The sequence below is a fragment of the Lycium ferocissimum genome, chromosome 10, assembly GCF_029784015.1.
Source record: "Lycium ferocissimum isolate CSIRO_LF1 chromosome 10, AGI_CSIRO_Lferr_CH_V1, whole genome shotgun sequence".
Lineage (NCBI taxonomy): Eukaryota > Viridiplantae > Streptophyta > Magnoliopsida > Solanales > Solanaceae > Lycium > Lycium ferocissimum.
This window is the reverse complement of record NC_081351.1, coordinates 42,627,862-42,648,595: the sequence shown is the minus strand read 5'-3', so window position 1 is coordinate 42,648,595 and position 20,734 is coordinate 42,627,862. Positions and strand designations below refer to the sequence as shown.

Below are 20,734 nucleotides of genomic sequence, written 5' to 3'. Positions count from 1 at the left end.
TCTTCAGGCGCCCTCAAATACTCCCTCAAAGAGTCATCATCATTGATATTCCACGCATCATAAAGCATTAAGCCTTGTGAAACGGTGTTTGGGTAGCTGCCAATTATAGATAATCCATACTCTGTGGGATCAGTTTTTATTTTTTTATGTAGGTAAGTGACTAATGTTTTGTAGTTTAAGGTTGTTGGAAACTTAACATGGGCTTTTGGTTTGATACTATAACGAATGGTATTATTGTCATCAAGTATAACTCCATCCCAAAATAGAGAAACCCTAACGGTTGAAGAAGAAGAAAAAGACATTTTTTCTTTGAAGATTGAGTTTTTTCAAGAACTTAAAAGACTTAAACTTATGAAATGGATGAGTTTTTACCTCATCCAACATTCATATTAAATAGGCAAAATATGAGCGCAAAAGTGAACTTTTAAAAAATGTGGCAACCCTATTGTGCATGAAAATACTGCGCAATACTTTTGCACATGAAAATGTTGCTGAATAGGATAAGATTTTTGAAATAATGCAGCATGGTGTTGTCAAAGCATAGTGTGTCATAAAAAGCGGACAAATAATGCAGCATTGTGTTGTCACATCAAGTATAGCGTGTCATAAAAAACGTACAAATAATGAAGCATTGTGTTGTCAAATCAAGCATAGTGTGTCATAAAAAACGGACAAATAATGGAGCATTGTGTTGTCAAATCAAGTATAGTGTGTCATAAAAAGCACAAACATAGTGTGTCATCTATGGCTGATATATTGCGCATTTAAATGTTGCGCAATACAAGTTAGTGTCATAAAAAGCGATCAAATAATTGAGCATTGTGTTATCACATCAAGCATAGTGTGTCACAAAAAGCGGACACACTATATTGCGCATTTAAATGTTGCGCAATACAAGTTAGCGTCATAAAAAGTTGTCAAATTATGCAGCATTGTGTTATCACATCAAGCATAGTGTGTCATAAAAAGCGGACACACTATATTGCGCATTTAAATGTTGCGCAATACAAGTTAGTGTCATAAAGAGTAGTATATAACATGATTGACAAAAAATTGGCATTCACATTAAAACAAGTTATCATGTCATTCTATACCCAATTTGCTGATATTGGTTTTATTACATGTTTTACCCTACAAGACATATTTGAAGCAATGGGTAGGGCATGGGAACTAGATGATGATTTTAAATACTTAAATAACCCGAACAACAGATTCAATCGACAATACAATAACACAATGAGAGAGGAGTGGGATTGGCATGTCAGGGAGGCTGCATCGCTTGAACAAAACTTGAGGTCATTAGGGCTTAAACTCCCAAAAAAAGTGCTATATCAATGCCTCGTGACACCCCACAAGAGTTGAATTTTGCTTTTAACCGTTTTCGCAAAGAGAACAATCGGATCAAAATACGTTGCCTAAGGGTAGAATATGGTCAATATGGTTACGCAAGATTCAGATCCAAGTGGGATTCGGACTGTGAGATGTCCGATGAAGATTAATATTTTTTTAACATAAAGTAAGTAGGTAAGGTCATAATGACCACCCCCCGAGGGTACTTAGGGGTTTCCATATATATAAGTAGCCTTTCATTTGTTATTAGACTACAAAATTTTGAATGTCGAGTAGTAAAAATGTAGATTGGTCTTTATTCCTTCCAAAGGATTCGAATAGTAGTGGCGATGATAGTTCAAATCATAGCAGCTATTCCAGTGAATCAAGTTTTCTTAATAACAATGATTTCCAACTAGACTATATGAAACCCACCTTCTTATAGAGCGTAACGATGATTTTTGCAGCGTGAAATATTCAGATCCACGAGAATATTATTGCGGGTTACGCCGAGAATGGGCACATCGGCTTCTTTGAATCAGAACGTCTTGTTCGTGACTTGGAAAATCTCAACAAGGTACTCAATAACCATGCCTCGAGTAGGTCCAGAAACTTGCGAGCTTGCCGTACAAAGGATTAGAAAAGAAAACAACAGAATGCTAGCAAGACGTTGTGGATTTTACATGCTAAAGTTGGCCGAAGAACAAGCATCATCAACAAGTAGAGAATTAACATCTACATAAAAAAGATATGTCTTAAGAAACCCAAAATGTTGTTTTGAGGATGATATTGAGGACTTCTATTCTGATGATGATTAGGGGTTATTTTGATTCACTCTATTATATTTTGGGTAATTTAAGTTTCGGACTCATGCGGTTAATTTGTATTTTTAGTTTATGATGAAGTCACCAATTTGAATATTTTTAGTAGGTTTTTAATTTGCATTGATTGTTATAATCTATTATTAATTTAAATAATCTTCTTAAAACAAAGTACATAAAAATAATAAACAACAGAAACAAAGTACATAAAAATACAAAATAAATAGAAAATACATAGAAAAACAAATTACATAGAAATATTAAACTTAATAAACAAAATACATAGCAATAATAAACAACAACACCATAGCACAGATAGTCTTCCAAAATTTCAGTTTTTCTTTCAAAACATTTTTCTCGTGTTGAGTTTCTCTAAGGTTGGCCTTGAAAAAACTTTGCTTTTCTTTGGATTCTTTTAGCAACACCTCCAAAAGGTCAATCTTTTCTTTAGCTTCCATAAGCTTAAATTGCAAGGCAAACTTCACGGTATCTCTTGAGATTCGTGAAGTTGCGGTATCTCTATCAACAAGAGGCTTTTTAATCTTCGCCACCATCCTTTTATGCACGGGAACGCTATATTCCCAACGAAAATGTTTGCAACTGGCCATATCCTATAAACATTACAAGAAAATCAGTTTTTAAACGTATAATATGTAGATAATGTGAAAATAATTTAAACCCTAAAAAAATGTAAAAACACTTATTCCAGGCACTTTACAACGCCAAAAATGACGCCCCGGATTATCTTTGGTCCTTGATGTTTTTAGCTTACAATAATGACCACATTCATAAACATCGAGTTCTATAGCAAAGTTTGACGTTTCAGAGCTTTGAGACATGTTTTAAGGAGGGCTAAAGTATGTTGAAAGAGTGAAAATGGAGGAGGTGAAGAAGAGTTGCTTGGAAAAAGAATTGGGCGGAATTTATTGAAGGCCTTTGCGCACTAAATTAGTGCGCAATAGGATAAAACTGCAAAATTGCAATTTGGTCCTATTATGCACTAAATTTGTGCGCAAAAGATAGTTTGGTTTTTTTTTTTTAGCGGGGTATTTTGATAACTTTAAATATTTTTTGGATTAAAAAAGTTGCAGACTCTCATTTCGAAGCTGTGACTTTTATGTCAATGGAAGAGTACTTGGTCAAATAAATTCGGGACAAAATTTGGTCGAAAATTAAATATGCTAACTAAGCCGACGTACGTAATCAACGTCAATTGTAGCATCACACTGTTGCAAAAAAGTGGGAATCAGCCACTGAAAATTTCTATAAGTATAATTAGGGCTGTTCACAGTTTTGGTTAAAACCAAAACCAAATCGAAAATTTAATCAAACCGAATAAAAAAACCGACATTTGGTTTGGTTTGGTTTGGTTTGGTTTTAAATTTGAAAAACCGATAGTATTTGGTTTGATTATGGTTATAGTAAAAAATAACCGAATAAATAACCAAACCAAACCGATAATTATATACATAAAATTTATAATTATTTATATGTATAATATTAACTTTTCATAAATAATTAAAGATATTTTATACCTTTTAATTATTAATTTAATTTTGGTCTACTTATTTTGAAGGCCCATGTCTTAAAAGAATATGTCCAAGTCCAACAATCCAAGCCCAACTCTAATAAGTCGTATGCATAAGGGTAAAAAAAGTAAAAATCCTACTATCTCTTTTCATTTTACATTGCCATCGGCATGTATTTCCCTCATATCGCAAGAAAGTTCGCCCTTTGTGGGCCGTGAGGAAAAAAGAGCTTCATAAGAAATTTGAAGAATGTAGAGAGAGAATATTTGAATTGTCACGGCTAGTCATAAATTGAAAAACCGAACCAAACCGAACCAAACCGACAATAACCAAACCGGTGGTTATTATTTTACTTGGTTTGGTTATGGTTTTAGACATTTAAAAACCGACTAAATTGATTTGGTTATGATTTTAACCAATAACCGACCCAAACCGAACCATGAACACCCCTAAGTATAATCATGATTATTTTTGGCTTGTTTAAATTATCCTTTGAAAAGATGGCATCATCTTGGACCCGCAATTACTGTGGCTAACAAATTTTCGAGAAATTTTCGAGAAAATTTGGCGTTTAATAGCAAACAGATCCAGTGGATTAAAAATTTATGGGACTTGCATAACGCATTAATTTAATGTGTTATTCAAATAATTTTTTTAAATGACATCATTAACGCAATATATTTATTACGTTATTAGACTTAACTGAACAGTTACATTTAAGTCAATAATACAGTAAATTAATGTATTAAGAATACTTTAATATCACTTTTTTTTTCTTGGGATATTTTTTTTCACTTGATTTTTTTTTTTTTTTGGATCATTTAGGTTCCGGAGCCTTTCACGTGCTGGTGGGTCCGCCGTCCGTTGTAATATTTAATTTTATTTGACAGGTGGTCTGTATATTTGTCATTTGTAATTGCAGCGCACGTGGTTCAACTCTAGAAAATCACTCTATACACTCTTTATTTTATTACTCCTATTTTCAAACAATAAATACACAATACCTAACGCTATACCACAAATCACTGACTTTCAAACTGTCCATCAATCCATACAGGTGCTACATCAGATTCACTATGATTGCCTTAATGCATTCTCATCATATTCATACATATTTACTTGTTCTATTATTCCCACTGATTTCTGCATTCTTCTTCTAACTAATTACATTTTAATTTCAGCATTGTAATCTCAGTCACGCACATTTTGCTCCAATTTTTTCCCACATTTTAATTTTTTTTTTTTTGTCTATCTTCTGGCATCCATACATATTTCCCTTATCTTGTTAATTTTTCCCCAAATCTTCAGCATCTATTCATTTTTGTTCCTTGCCAACCAATTTCTATCAGTAGTTTTCATGATTGTTATTTTCACATAGTTTGTGGTCCTTGTAAGTCCTCGATTTATTTTACCTCAATGTAGTCCAAAATACAAGGTTGTTAATGATCCAATTATTTTTATTAGCAAAATTTGAATATGATTTGTGATTATTTGTTATATAGTTTGTGGTCTTGTAAGTCCTCGATTTATTTTATCTCAATGTAGTCCAAAATACAAGGTTTTTAACAATCCAGTAATTCTTAACAGTAAAATCTGAGTATGATTTGTGATTATTTGTTACTTTTCTAGTAATCGGAGTGAAGAATGTGGAAGTTGAAGATAGCAGAAGGAGGGAATCCATGGTTGCGAACAACGAACAATCATGTAGGTAGGGAAATTTGGGAGTTTGATCCAAACCTTGGATCTCCTGAAGATCTCGCGGAAATCGAGAAGTTTCGTGAGCACTACAGTAAACATCGATTGGAGCAAAAACACAGTGCTGATCTCATTATGCGTTATCAGGTACTCCCTTCGTTCCAATTTATGTGATACGTGTTTGACTGGACACGGAGTTTAAGAAGAAAAAAAAAAGTTATTTTTGAAACTTGTGGTCTAAAATAAGTCATAGATATTTGTGTGGCTTTAAAATCATCTCACTAAGAGTAAAATAGGCAGTTTAAATTTAAATTGTTACTGAATATAGTAAGGTGTTATTCTTTATGGGACTGACTAAAAAAGGAAAGAGTTGTTGCATTTTGGCTCAATAGTTGTTGTTAATGTATAAATAACTATGATGAATCCTCTTAATAGGGTCTGATTAGAGCACAATAACTTTAGAGGGCCAATACTATTATCTTTATGTATCCTTAACCAGTTGTAATAAAAAAAATTGTAATTATACAATAACTTAAATTAATTATGAGACCACAGATTACGCTGTGTGTCCTTAAGGAATTTAATCCCCTCACTGTTGCTCAAGGTTTTGGGTTAGTTCTTCCCAGGATAGGAAGGAAAAATCAGTTCTGTAATAGCGGCACTTCGAATTACGGAACTCTGGCCAACTCAACAGCACGGTGCGAATCACACTTGACACTTGCTTTTATTTTCAAAAACAGTAGAGAAGAAGAGGGGAAGATAGGTACGAATTTTAGTGTATAAATTCTGAGGCAATGCCTCTGAATTTATAGCCAACTATAGGTGTCTCCTCAGAAAATTAGGTGTGTCTTTTCTGAAAGGCACATTTTTGAAAAGGCATGTGCTTTTTCAGAAAATAATTTACTTTACGAGAAAAGGTGCGAGGAGTAAAACCTTTATTTCCCATTCGCACCAAAAATACCTAACCATCCTCCACATGAATGGGGAATGACTAAATGATGGAAACATGCATGAAAAACTGTGTGATTAGCTCTTGAGCATATGTCGATTCTCTAGTTCACGTCATCATACTCCGCCCTTTGCTTTTGTTTTTGTATATCAGTTGTCAAAGGAGAATCAGGGAGTTAGTATCTTGCCCCAAGTCAAAGTACAAGACAATGAAGATATTACAGAAGATACTGTAGCCACCACGTTGAGAAGAGCGCTAAGTTTTTATTCCACTCTTCAAACTCATGACGGTCACTGGGCTGGAGATTATGGAGGCCCGATGTTTCTAATGCCTGGCCTGGTAAATGTTTCTATTGCTACTACTAGCTGCCTAACTTTAAGAGATACTTTTAATTGTTTTATGCCCCCTAGAATTGGGTCATAACTTCTATTTTAATGATTATTTTTCGATTTCTTTTATATCATGAACAGGTTATTACTCTATCTATTACGGGGGCACTCAATGCAGTATTATCAAGTGAACATAAGCGTGAGATGATTCGATATCTTTATAACCATCAGGCAAGTCCTTTCTGATAATACTCGCATCTCTGCTTGTGTCTTTAATTTGCTGTTTATTTCATTGGCACTTCTTCCTTCGATATTCACCTGTTGGGGCTTGGTGAAAAAGCTTTAATTGTAACTATGTTAAATTGCAGAACAGTGATGGTGGGTGGGGTTTGCATATTGAGAGCCACAGCACCATGTTTGGTTCTGTTTTGAGCTATGTTACTCTGAGGTTGCTTGGGGAAGGAGCTAATGACGGAGCAGGGGCCATGGAGAAGGGCCGTAAATGGATTCTGGATCATGGTTCTGCCACGGCCATTACGTCATGGGGAAAAATGTGGCTCTCAGTTCAGTAACTTCTAGATTTCATTTTTTGGTCTGAAAGCATGCCATTTAGATAGATCAGTATCAATTTTATATTTTAATAGACTTTCTTTTCTTCTAAATTAATATAAGGTGCTTGGAGCATTTGACTGGTCTGGGAACAATCCACTCCCTCCGGAAATATGGCTTCTTCCCTATATCGTTCCAATCCATCCTGGTTAGTTTCACCTTTACTTCTTGTATTACTTTTCAACTTCTTCGGTTTATTTCTTTTGGAAAATCAATGCTTGTAATAGAATAATGGGAAAATCAATCTATCAGTGAATGTGGCGAAGTGGGTAAACTGGAGAAACATACGCTATTGCTAATGTCTTCATAAAAACCAATGGATAAAAGAAAACTGATTATGTTGGCAGATCTAATATTTCATAGAAAAAATTGTAAGGTCAATGTATCATTACTCACTTCCATTTGTGTTAGTTATTGGCAGTGTCGTCAAAGGCGCGCTTAAGCGCTCTTAAGCCCTAAAATGAGGCACTACATGTTGAGCGTTTTGCTTCGCCTAGCAGGCGCTACAGTGTCATCATCAAGGCTTTAGGACATATTTTTCCTACCAATGCGTGTAAGCCTGAAGAGGCGACACTTAACAATTGATATTTCTCTTCATTGTAATATTTTATCAATGTCTTTAGACTATATTTTTATTATTCATGCTTTTATTTATTAGTCTTGGACTAATCATACATATTTTTTTCTCCATTTGCACCTTTCTTCATTAAAACCTACGCTTTGTTCGCGCTTTGTGCTTAATGCCCCAGTGGACCTTAGATTTTTGTTGCTCTTTCCGCCTTTGATAACATTAATTATTGGTGCCTTTGAAATTTGAAGCAATAGTGCTAAATAGTCAAATTATGGTATTGACTGTATTATGACATTTCATACATTACTGATTCTGTTTCTCAAGAAATGTGTGCTTCTTGTCTTATCTAAGAAATGGAAACTCTTGTTTCATCCAATTTTTTCAGGAAGAATGTGGTGCCACTGCCGGATGGTTTATCTTCCTATGTGCTACCTTTATGGTAAACGCTTTGTTGGCCCTATCACGCCAACAGTTTTATCCTTGAGAAAGGAGCTCTTTACAGTCCCTTATCATGAAGTAGATTGGGATAAAGCTCGCAATGAGTGTGCAAAGGTTGGTAGGAGCAGTAATCTGTTTATGTTTATTTACTATTTTTGGACAATCTTGAGAAGAGCTTTTGATGAGAGCCACGCACCAGCTTTTCATGAAGAGCTTCTGGTGAGCTGATCTTAAACAATTAAAGACCAACTGACTTGCAACCTAAGAGTTGCCCAAATTCTTGCACCTATATGTTACTTGTGCTCTTAAGACCCAAAAGAACCAAAGTTCAAAATCATTCACGCGTATCTTGTTTCTCTTCTTGTTGCCTGCTGGGCTCTACGTCCTTTCTCCTTCCTGTTTGAAAATGAAAACTTATTTGACATCTTCCTTGGGCAGGCATCTCCATGGCGAAGATTCTATTCTAACTTTGCTAAGAGAGTGAATTTTGATACCCTTTTTGAGAAGTATTTTTTAGGCGAAGCTTCTGATTTTCGGCAGGCTCATCTCACTAGCTCATTCTTTATTTACTTAAGATTGTAGTACCAAATTTTTTTTCTTGGAAGTGTTTCAAAATTCATAGGCTCCATTATGGTTATTTTTCAAGCTGATCGGGCTGCTTGCTTATATGCATGACATCTTCTCTATCCATTTTCAATTTAAGGATTATTCTATCATTATATCAACACCTATTGGAGATAAAACTTGTATCCCGATTTTCAGCTTAGATGTTTTCCAGGTGATCTTTGAGAAGATTTTTGCTCACAAATTTCACTCTTCTTCAGGGATAATGTAAAATTCTGTTGTATAGTTTACCAAAAGTTTCCATCTTTTTCTTATTTTATCTTCATCGGAAGATCACTTTTGACACCAACTTTATAACATAAGATCTAGTTAAACTTTGGTGGGTAGAGTTACCCCATGGTGGTGGGTGTAGCAGGTTCTCGGTGAAATATTCTAGGTGCACGTACATTGGCCCACAAACCATTGTTATCCAAAAACATGTCCCAAAGATCAAAGCATATATTCTTGTACTACCAGACTGGCAGACAATGATGGTAATGTCACTGAGAGATCTTTTGTCCATGTATGCTTGTAGACATTCATCCTTTTGAGACATTAAAAAATCTGGAGTTATCCTGGGGGCTGTAATACACCTACCTAAGAAAACACAAGACAAATAAGAAGTCCCATTCTTGGAGCAAGTCCACACGTATGAACTTGGCTAATAACTTGAAGCAAGATCCAATGCAGCTTCTTCATTTGCATCACTAAGACATGTCAATTGCAACTTATACTGTTCTCTCTTTTCTGGTTTGTATCTTCTTTACTTATATAAACTTTCTGCAGGAAGACCTTTACTACCCACACCCTCTAGTACAAGATATCCTGTGGGCGTCACTTCACAAGGTTGTAGAACCTATTTTGATACGCTGGCCAGGGAAAAGATTGAGGGAAAAAGCTTTGCGCACCGTGATGGAGCACATTCATTATGAAGATGAAAACACTCGTTACCTATGCATAGGACCTGTAAACAAGGTCTTGGTCCTTAATTTTCATTAGTAAAGGTCTTTGGTGTTCTTTTTCTTTTTGGATCGATGTTGGTGAAGGTCGTTGTTTATCCATACATTATAGTAATTGTCTTTCAAAGTTACCTAGCTATAAGATCTGATGGTCTTTTTGAAGATTGTGTCAAAATACAGTTTGCGGATGATTTTTACTGTTCTGCAGCAATTCTGTAGCTTTAATTCCTCACGTTCAATCTTAGGCAAAAGAGTAATCTATATAGAAATTCTGTTATTCTTCTATTCACCTTCATGTTTCAACTATTCCTGATAGATGACATGACTACTATGGGTATAATCTTCCTTTGTTTGCTGAAAAACTGACCTTCCATTTGCAGGTTTTGAATATGCTTTGCTGCTGGGTTGAAGATCCTAATTCAGAAGCTTTCAAGTTGCATCTTCCAAGAATTTATGATTATTTTTGGGTTGCTGAAGATGGCATGAAAATGAAGGTCTACAAAATATCATTATGTTATTATAGATGTCCTACCATAGGCGTTGGTCATTTATTTGCCCTGTTTTCCTTACGTCTGATGATATATAGATTATCTGTTGCAATATTACAGGGGTACAATGGAAGTCAATCTTGGGATACGACATTTGCAGTTCAAGCAATCATTGCAACAGGGCTTGGCGAAGAATATGGTTCAACATTGAGAAAAGCACATTCATTCGTAAAAAATACACAAGTAGTACCTTTGCTGGCTCATATCATCTATGGTGTAACCTTCCATATTATCTTGGTTTTACCTCTGATATTGATCTAATTTGCAAGATCCTTTCTTTACGTTGAAGGTGTCAGATGATTGCCCTGGCAATCTAGATTTCTGGTATCGTCATATTTCGAAAGGTGCTTGGCCTTTTTCAACTGCAGATCACGGGTGGCCCATTTCAGATTGTACTGCAGAGGGACTTAAAGTAAGTATTTGTGACAACCATTCACAACCTAGTAATATGCTTCCATTTCTGCTAACCTATTTCTGTCTACCAGGCAACTCTTGCATTATCAAAACTGCCATCAGAGATAGTTGGTGATCCGTTGGAGGCAAAGCGTTTCTATGATGCAGTAAATGTTTTGCTTTCTTTACAGGTAATGGCATTGTCCCCTTCTTATTTCATATTATTGCCCATACTTCTTTGTGTCTCAGCTTCGCCTGGCACTTCCCGTCATGTTAATTTGAGGCTGCATTTTTGTGCGTAAACGAACTGACAATTGCAAGAGTTGCTTCAATCTTTTTCTAAGATGCCTTTTAGGTTCTTATTGCATCCCCAAGTTGTTCCAAAATCTAGCATCTTCATGTATGTACTAGGAGGTAACATTGTGCTTGGTTGGATCTGAATAGAAGCCTCTACTTTGATCTTTTTAAGGTTATGGCACTGAAAAGGGATAGGAGGCGTTTGGACTTTTAACCCCTGGCTTGTGTACATATTCTAATAAAACACAGGTTGAACACCTGCTATGATTTCTGTCAACTGCCCCTGCCGATTAGTTACTGCAAGCTGACCTAATTTGGTTTCTTAAAGCTAAATTAAGCTAACTAGTTTGACTTGAAGCAGGATTGCATTCCAAATTCATGCAGTAGATAACTTGGATACCATTCTTCTTAATTCCTGTTATTTGAAAGTTAGTTTGTTAGACATTCTATCGACTGCATGTAAAAGTAAAACAGCTTCTATTTAGTTCCCACCTCCCAAGGTAGTCTCACATAAAATAAGATGTTTTGGATATGAGAATGATCTGGGTCTTCTTGTGAGTTGTGGCCTTTCTATGTAATTGTAAATGCTAGTTCTGGTTGATGCGCTAGAAATTTAAAAATTTCATCACCATATAGCTCTCATTTTGGAGGTGGCCAGCATATCCCTTAATGCTGAGGAATACAAAGTTTCCAGTTTCAAAAAAAAAAAAAAAATTACCTCTGCATCCGTACTCCAGAAAACACTACATCATCAACAACAACATACCCAGTAACAGTGAAATACTTTATTGAAACATGCTCTGAGCAGATCAATTTGAAGTTAACCAACCAGTTGACAGTGAGCTTAATTTAGCCACATCTCGATGCCCTTTCCTTAAATCCGGCTGAATAAAATCTCTGTCTTTCTGAAGTTTTAGAGATAATTTCTTGTTATTGGTTGTTCCTGATACTCCTGAAAGTGCAGTCTTGTGAATCACTAAGAAAGCTTTTCCTGGTATATATGCAGAATACTGGCGGCGGCTTTGCAACATATGAACTCACAAGGTCATATCCATGGTTGGAGGTACTTCATTTGCAAAATTAACATTAGTTTCATGTTTCTCTTTAGAAAATATTATCTTTCATGTCATTTCTTTTTTGCTTTTACACGTATAACATTTTTATCAATTTTGTGGAGTCATATACAGTTATACACCATTTTATTCAATGTGATTCCGCTCTTGCTTAGAAGGCTAGAAGATTCGTTTTTACTTTTGAAGTTGTTTCCTGCTATGAAAGAAAAAGAAAAATAGATAACTTTTTCTTCTTATTTTGCTTTTGGGGAAGTTTTGAATTTTAATGGCTTCTTTCTTCTTGGCTTGTGTTATACATCCGCTAGAGATTATGGTCCTCGTTAATTCTTAAAGTTATACGTTATGCTTGTGTCTTTTCTTGTCAACCTACCTTTCCGCTTCCTTTAGCTAATGCCTTTCAATGTCATAGATCATACTAGATGCACATCTACCATTTTGCCCTAGTCTTTTTTGCACACTTTGGGGAGTCTGGTGCATTCTGACTCCTTAGCCCACATTAGGAGGTTCCCTAAATGGAAGGGTCAATTCTCTTCTTATCGTCTGTTAATATGCCAAGACATTTTGAACTCTTTGAGAATCCAAAGGATGCTTTGGTTATTTTAAGGTATTGATGATAACTTCTTTGTCGCGTATCAAAAAAGTAAACTTCTTTGTCGCCTAGGAAGACCATTTTAATCTGAAACTCTGCCAGCTAACTCTCAAAAGAGTATGTCTTGAAATAGGTTATCAAAAAAAGAGTACGTCTTGAAATATTGTTGTCAATAAATAATTTTGTTTCAATTTGCCAAACATGGGATACTTTGGAGTCTATGGGCTGTGGATAGGGGCTGATCTTGGATTTTAAGAAGATGGATGCACTATTATGAGCAGACACATCCAGGATTTAAATTTGATGTGTTCAACCTTTAGGTTGTTACCATAGAACCCATACTTTTGAAATATAGGTTCACAATTATTTTCTTTTGAAGTTTTGGTGATTTTTACATATATATATGTACTCCATGTCAAAATGATGGATTTAGTTGAGCACGTTGACAATATGCTATTTTGGTTTAGTTACATAAACTTTTACGATTACAAAAGGAGAATGTGGATTTCAATGGCACCCAATGGTGTAGCCTAGTGGTTAATAAAGTGGGTTGAGAACCATGAGGTCTTAGGCTCAAATTCCAATAGAGGCAAAAAGCACTAGGTGATTTCTTCCTATTTGTCCAAGCCTTGGTAGACCGAGCTACCCGGTATTTGTGATGGTTGGAGGTAGCAAATACCCTATGGAATTAGTGGAGTGCGCGAAAGCTGGCCTGGACACCATGATTATAAAAAGAAAAGAATATGGATTTCAATATCTCTGACTCGCGGATTTGAAAGATTAAACCAAATAAAGATAGAAAGATAGAGAAAGAAAGTACTTAATTAAAACACAAGATGGACATGGGGATTGAACTCTGAACTCCAGTTGTTGAGATGCACCCAATAACCATTGCATCATACGACACTTTGAGCTTGGGTGCATATATATATATATATATATATATATATATATATAAAAGTAGTGTTCTTTACCAAAAAAATATATATATATAAGTAGTGTTGTAGAGGTATAGCATTTATTACATGGTCTAGGAGAGTAGCATGAGTGCAAGTGAACCCACACCCTCCACTTAGATATGCCCCTGGCTAGGGATATTTAATTTCAACTTTGTCAAAAAGTTATGCTCATGCATGTTATAACCTTGTATTTTGGGATTTAACCCCTCTAATCATTTTTGTTGAAAATGATATATTTAACAAGGGATTTGAATTCTCTTGCTCATTATCTTTATCACCTTTGGGATCATGCTGTAAATGTTGGATGAAGTGTCCAATATCTGTTTAAAAGCAAATTGGCCCAAAAAGTCTCTCTTTCTCTCTCTCTCTTTCTATATATATATATATATATATATATCACATAATATACTTAAGTAAAAAGTGTATTTATGCGCGTGGGGGGTTTGGGGTGGGGGAGCTAGTTGCGAATTTACGACTAGCATAAAAGGGTAGTAAGGAAAATGACTAGTTTTCCCACAATGACATTTTTAATCTCTTGTCCTTTACTTTTTGCTTTGTCCTCTCTGAAGAAGTTCTGGGGCTGAGGTGCTAGAGGATGTGTGAAAATCATTAAAATAGATCTTGCACAAAACATTCTTTCAATACTTGGACATGACATGACGCTACATGCATGTATTGGTGGTTTGCTGCTTATTTGGCATGCATTATGCAAGTTTTTCAAGTCTTTGTTGATTTGGAATTAATTTTTTCCTGTTCAGCTTATCAACCCTGCTGAGACTTTTGGAGATATTGTTATTGATTACCCGTAAGTCATCTGCACCTATGTATAACTTTGTTTCTTGTATAGCAGTATCTGTATGTGTACAGAATACATCCATTGATTCCTATTAATCATAGCTTTGTCACTATACAGTTATGTAGAGTGTTCCTCAGCTGCAATTCAAGCTTTAACAGCATTTAAGAAATTATACCCTGGTCATCGTAAAGAAGAAGTGGAACGCTGTATTGCTAAAGCTGCCGCCTTCATTGAAAAAATTCAAGAAGCTGATGGCTCCTGGTTAGTTCTTGTTATCCCTGTTTTCTGAACATGCAGTGGAACTACCAAGACATCTGGTATCCTTACTTGGTTCACGTCCATAGTGTTCTTGTGAAATCATGAGAATTGTATTTAGCGTCTGAGGTTCGTTCTCAGGTACGGCTCTTGGGCAGTTTGCTTCACCTATGGCACTTGGTTCGGGGTGCTTGGCTTGCTGGCTGCGGGAAGGAACTACAATAATTCTTCCAGCATACGCAAGGCTTGTGATTTTTTGCTGTCCAAACAAGTCCCATCTGGTGGCTGGGGGGAGAGTTATCTGTCATGTCAAAACAAGGTACTTTTTTCATCTCATATCATTTTGTTTAATTCTTATTCTGGTTCCTTGCATATCTAGGACCTTTATGTTAGTAATTCATAGATATTCATGAATGAAGACTTGGGTTAGGAATACTGTCATTTCATATTCATAATACAGTGAGAAAAGATTTACAAACAAACCAATATGACTTAAATAACTACATATTTCCTCATACTATCAAGGTGCTTGTCATATCTCCTAAAGGATGCTGTCGGGAGAGTTATCTTTGCCTTCTATTTTCTTGTACAGCCATTAACTTACCAGTCATTTTTGTCTTCTCTTTTCTTCGTCCTCCTTCTATAGGTGTATACAAATCTTGAAGGCAACAGATCTCATGTTGTAAATACAGCATGGGCTATGCTGACTCTAATTGCTGCTGGACAGGTACTAATAACCTTTCGACCTAAACATGATCGTCAGAACTTTAAGTAACAGTGAATAGTTAAAAAATATATTTGTTTCAATTGAAAAAAGAAATAGATGTTTTTCATTTTCAAATCCAAATAGGAAAATCAAATAACCAGTTTGAAACCTTAGTTTGTTGCTTTCTTCTGCAAATGCCCTGTGGAATTTCTGGAGAGATGAAGACCTCATGACAATTGCTATGCACCTTCATGGATGAAAATTGAAAGATGGGAGGGACCTAGCTGTCGTTGACTAACTTATATCCTCAGAAAAATGGTTGGAGCCAATAGTGACTGAGACTTCCTATGATATTGAGACAATGATTGGCGTGCAGGTTTGGGTCATCCTGCTTTTATATTGAAAAAAATCCATTTGTAACTGTCTCAGAAACTAGTGACAAAAACCAACCAAGAGTATTGAAGATGAAAAGTGTTGGACTTTGGTATACTCGTTTTGTTCAGTTTATCAGTTTTAGAAAATATTCTCCTCTAAAACAAAATTTTGTTTGAAAACTAGTACTAATACTTAAGAAAAAGCTCGAAAATAGAAGAAAAATAAAAAAGAAGTAGAAACAAATAAACCTACATTAATGAAAATAAGAGTGTGATTCTAATTGAGGAGGCTAACAATTATTCCATTCATCAAACCAAAATATGATAATTATAACATGTATAAGATACAAATTCCTTCAACCACAGAAAACATTATAGTAAAAAGAACCCAATTAGAGACTAATGTTTTCTCAACAGTAAAGGCCTAAGAGAAGAAATTGAATCATAAGTACTCTAATTATAGGAAATTAAGAAAGTTTATAGGAACATATATACCAATAATCAGTTTGTTTTAGTGTTCTATGATATTTAATTGTTTAAACCAAACTTCTAAGTTACCCATTTTTAAGACCAAACCAACCCAAATGATTTCTCCAATCGTGGGTCTGGTTCAGTCGATTTTCTTTCGCTTTCCCCACTGCTAAAGTTGGCATTCCTCTGAAATTATGCTGATAGTTTGCCCATCTCTCTTCTCCCTCTCTTTCTTTGAAAGAGCGCGGGGGGGGGGGGGGGGGGGGGGGGGGGAGGAGGTGGGGTTGGAGATCAATGTGAACTAGCGGTGAAATGCTGGGAGATTCTTCAGTGTTAAATTGTTCTTTTTAACTAGATATTAATGAAAGACCTTTATGAATCATTTGGCATTTTCAAGTTAGTTATTTACATGGTTATCCTAATTTGAGATACTGAGACGTGGAAATGTTCAGACAGAAAATTAGTGTTATCAATACATTCCAATTTCCAACTTCTTGGATTTTCATACACCTCTCAGCTGAATATTTTGTATATCTTCATTACTATTGGACTCTTCTGCTTTGTGATAATGACTGAGGGCTATCATCCCTTTCTGCACAACAACACATCATATAGATTATTGAGATGTGTTATATATGCAAATTGGCCATTTTTTTGTCGCTGAAGTTTACCTTTTCCCCTTAAACAATTGCAGGCAGAGAGAAATCCTACACCATTACACTCTGCAGCAAAAGTATTAATAAATGCTCAGCTAGAAAATGGAGATTTTCCTCAGCAGGTAATTCTGAAGCCTTTAAGCTTTGTAGCTTAAAAATGCTTGTACTGTATAACAGCCAGTGCCTGGTTGTTATTTTTGAAACTGTAGACTCTACCCGCCTTTTACTTTTGGACTTTCAAGTTAAAAGATTGCCTAAGCTCCTGCTTTAGAGCTTTGATTTTGATTTAGTTTGGCTGCGCCTCCTGGATAGAGTTTGGGACTTAGGTTGAATTAAGAGCTGCATACCATTTTGGAAAGGAAGCATGTAAATGGAAACTACGTTGTTCAACAGAATCTGGTAAGTGTCGGGTATATTGTCTCGGGGGGCAGGGAAGGAAGAGAGATTTGGAGCTCTGGAGATTATAATCTTTGTGGGAGAGTAAGCTTGTTGGAGTAGTGGGCATTAGAGAAAAAATTGGTGAAGACTGGTTTAATGAATAGGTCTAAATTCACATTGCTTATCGTCTCGTTGAAAGGCAAAAATTCTATTCAAGTACAATGGTTGGGGTAAGAAGATGGTGTTTTGGTTAATGTAGGATAATATTTGCACTTATGAATTACTGACAGTTTTAAATGCGCACAGGGGTTTCATTGTTTTAGAGGTTTAATAGCCTCTCTACCCCACAATGGTAGGGGTAAGGTCTGCATACATCTTTCCCTCCCCAGACCCCACTTATGGGATTACATTGGGTATCTTGTTGTAATATGCTTTTCCTCTTTTATGCTGTTTTCACTGTGTAACAACCTTGGTGTCCTTTATACAAAAATTCTCCTAGAATTGAGGCCTAAAATACAGATTGAAACTTGGATGTGGTTTATTATAATTTTTCACTTCAAAACCCTGCTTTAATTTTGGGGTTAGTGAGGATAAAGTATTCAAACAGGAGCACCTAAATTTGATGGCTGAAATCCTAATAATTACATTTCTGAGGTAATAAAATTCAGAAAACTGGCAGTGGAGCTGTTTTCATATCATAATCGTATAGGTACATGGTTATGTTTGTTGCATGTGGAACTTAATAATCTTAGTTTTTGCCTCAATTGGCCCAATAAAATCGAAATACAAATGTCCCACCATTATAGTTACTGTGATTCCAACGTTCCGTAATTTTTGTTTTAAGACTTTTTTCTTTTTCTGTTTAATCTTAAAATTGATTCAGGCATTCTCATATGTGGCTGGATAATTTGTTTACTTATGGGATGTCTTTTTATTTCTCAGGAGATCAGCGGGGTCTTCAACAGGAATTGCATGATATCCTATTCTGCCTATAGGAACATTTTCTCTATTTGGGCATTGGGAGAATATCGTTCTCGTGTACTCAAAAGCTAAATGAGTTGCACTTCCTGATGATATTGCAACATTTTTTTTTTTTTTTTGTACGCTTTTAACTCGCTAGATGCACAATAATTGAGTTGGTTAGTTTGCTCTATTTTTAGTTATTTTCGTAACTAATCTTCTTTCGTGGTTCCCATGCTGTCCTGAATAGTTTTCCTGCATTGTTTGAGACGAAACTGATTAAATGCTTAAGGACTAACAACACATGGTCAGGTATGAAGTAAACGCATCTTATTCACCAAAATTGTTGTAGGTCAAACCCCAAAGTTTTGGTCCATTGGTCTTGCATTTAAGACAGTCATACTAACCGAGCGTGCTTATCTTGTGTGAACATTATAGTCAATTATTCTCTTAGGTGGGCAGTTGTATGACAAAACTACAGAGAAAGAAGCGACATTCTCGTTGAAACATGCTATGGTGACACCTTTACGAGGCAGTGATGGTCTAGGGATGGCAAAATGGGTCAAATTCATGATTATCCGCCCAATCCAACCCATTTAAAACGAGTTCAATATGAGTCAAACCCATATTATTCATTTAAGATATGGGTAAACTCATGGGTATCCACCAGCTGCACTCCCTTCAAGCTAATTATATATTAGTAGTACTTAGTACATCATAGAAAGTTTTGGGAGTCTAGATTTTTTTAATAAATTTTTTTTTTATTTCTTTTTTTTTTTTTTTAATTTACTGATGGGTTACGTACGTTTCTAAGCTCGGCCCTTGTGGTTGAGCAGATTGGTGCCAATTGGAAAACAAAATGGGCAATTTGCACGATTGTCCTTATTCGGAGGTGGTCTTTAATTTTTGCCGCTCAAATTGGTGGGCTTTAATTTTTGTTCTTTGCTAGAACCCTTTGGTTTCGAGTTCGAACCTTCGCTCAGTCAAAAATTAAAAAAAAAAAGTTTGCAAGATAGAGTTTGGATTCGCAAGGCAGAGATTTGCCTGAAGGCAAAACTCTACCTTAAGTTTAGTTACCAGTTTCAAAAAAAAAAAAAAAAAACAAAAAAAACAAAACAAAACAAAACTCTACCTTAAGGTAGAGTTTTTTACTCAGTTGGAATTTTGCAACACTCTACCTTAAGGCCTAACATTGGCCCGAATAAGACTAATTTTGCTACAAAACTCTCCTTGCGAAATAGTCTTTTTTTTTTTTTTTTTTTATTTACTGGCCAAGGTTCAAACCCCAAACCTCATGGTATTAGGTGAAGGCTAAAAATTAAAGACCGCCAATTTGAGGGACAAAAATTAAAGACCAGTGCATTTGAAGGGTAATCCGCACAAAAATATGAAACGAAATTTCCAGGCCAAGGGTTTGGTTCCTTTCTTTTTATTTTGGTAACGAGGATTTGATCATGGGTTCGCCCATAACCATAATATCTTGGAGATTTCTGAAATATATTGCCTTTAAGTTATTAGCTCGCTATTTCGTTGAACTACACTAGGGACAACAACTGCCGCTCGTTCAAATGCAAAATTAACGATGCATAAACCTAGATTTATTGTTAAGTAAAATGATGTGAAAAATACTCTGCAGTAGTAAATCAAGGAGGACAGTATCATCTGTTGAGCTCGTCATTACATGTGGTTTTATGTAATTATCATTTAAATCATTATTCATCAGTATACTTTCTTATCTCAACTTTTCATTTATTTATACTAAATTAACATGGTTTGTCGCATGCACTTGGTCCTTTTTTTTTTGTCACAGAAACTTCTCAATAATAAGAACATTTAATCCTGAGGTGTAAAGCAATAAATTGCCTCGTCGAATACCAGGACAACTTTTGCTGTTTATGAAAGAAATGCGGGAAAGTTAAAATCTATGGTTCAGTTTTCAAGAGAGTAAATTGAACTGAAATCTGACATAAACATATGAGAGATTCAGAACAGCAAATGAGGAAAGAGGTGAAAAGCAATCACTCGGATTCAACCTTCTTTCTTTTATCCACCTTGTTTTATTCCTCAACACCCACCCCTCCCCCCACCCCTCACCCCCTCGCGGGCGCATCTTAGATTCTCACATAAAACCCCGATTATTTGCTCATTTATCTAAATCTGATGTCAAAGCAGATTTGCTTAAGGAAATGTTGTGATCCAATTGAAGGTGAGAACACTAGTTTGAAACTTAACTGAGAACATCGAAATGAGAAAGAAACCTTCATACATTCATCAATGAAAATCAAATTGATAATTCGTGCCTTATGCATTTCCAGAACTAGACATTCAAAAGTAATACAAGAGACAAATATTTATGAAAAGCATTCTAAAGATATTACGTATATCACATATAGCTGTGACGATGGAACCAGAGAATAATAGCCAAATATCATGACCAAAATGAAAGA

At 35.5% G+C, this 20,734-nt stretch overlaps 1 protein-coding gene across 5 annotated transcripts; it reads left to right on the top strand.

Annotated features, from left to right (window-relative positions):
• Nucleotides 1–4,627: 4,627 nt before the first annotated feature.
• On the top strand, nt 4,628–18,419 carry LOC132033940 (cycloartenol synthase 2-like). 5 transcript variants are annotated; one of them, XM_059424124.1, is made up of 19 exons: nt 4,628–4,736; nt 5,309–5,521; nt 6,477–6,662; nt 6,794–6,883; nt 7,021–7,215; nt 7,325–7,409; nt 8,218–8,384; nt 9,660–9,848; nt 10,213–10,326; nt 10,441–10,563; nt 10,670–10,792; nt 10,866–10,964; nt 12,077–12,133; nt 14,450–14,496; nt 14,605–14,748; nt 14,884–15,061; nt 15,389–15,469; nt 16,988–17,071; nt 18,270–18,419. In XM_059424124.1, exons 2-19 carry the CDS (start codon nt 5,324–5,326, stop codon nt 18,378–18,380), a joined length of 2,271 nt encoding a protein of 756 aa, XP_059280107.1. In that variant the 5' UTR covers nt 4,628–4,736; nt 5,309–5,323; the 3' UTR covers nt 18,381–18,419. The 5 variants fall into 5 exon arrangements, with proteins under 5 accessions (XP_059280107.1, XP_059280105.1, XP_059280106.1 ...); XM_059424122.1 differs by lacking the exon at nt 4,628–4,736 and adding an exon at nt 4,927–5,069; XM_059424123.1 differs by lacking the exon at nt 4,628–4,736 and adding an exon at nt 4,994–5,114.
• The last annotated feature ends 2,315 nt before the right edge of the window (nt 18,420–20,734 follow it).

What these genes read in the sequence shown, in the direction of transcription:
- LOC132033940 (XM_059424124.1), top strand. Translation starts at nt 5,324, where the DNA reads ATGTGGAAGTTGAAGATAGCAGAAGGAGGGAATCCATGGTTGCGAACA. An exon ending in CTCGCAATGAGTGTGCAAAG is followed by an intron (nt 8,385 to 9,659) that starts GTTGGTAGGAGC and finishes AACTTTCTGCAG; the next exon opens with GAAGACCTTTACTACCCACA. An exon ending in GTACTGCAGAGGGACTTAAA is followed by an intron (nt 10,793 to 10,865) that starts GTAAGTATTTGT and finishes TCTGTCTACCAG; the next exon opens with GCAACTCTTGCATTATCAAA.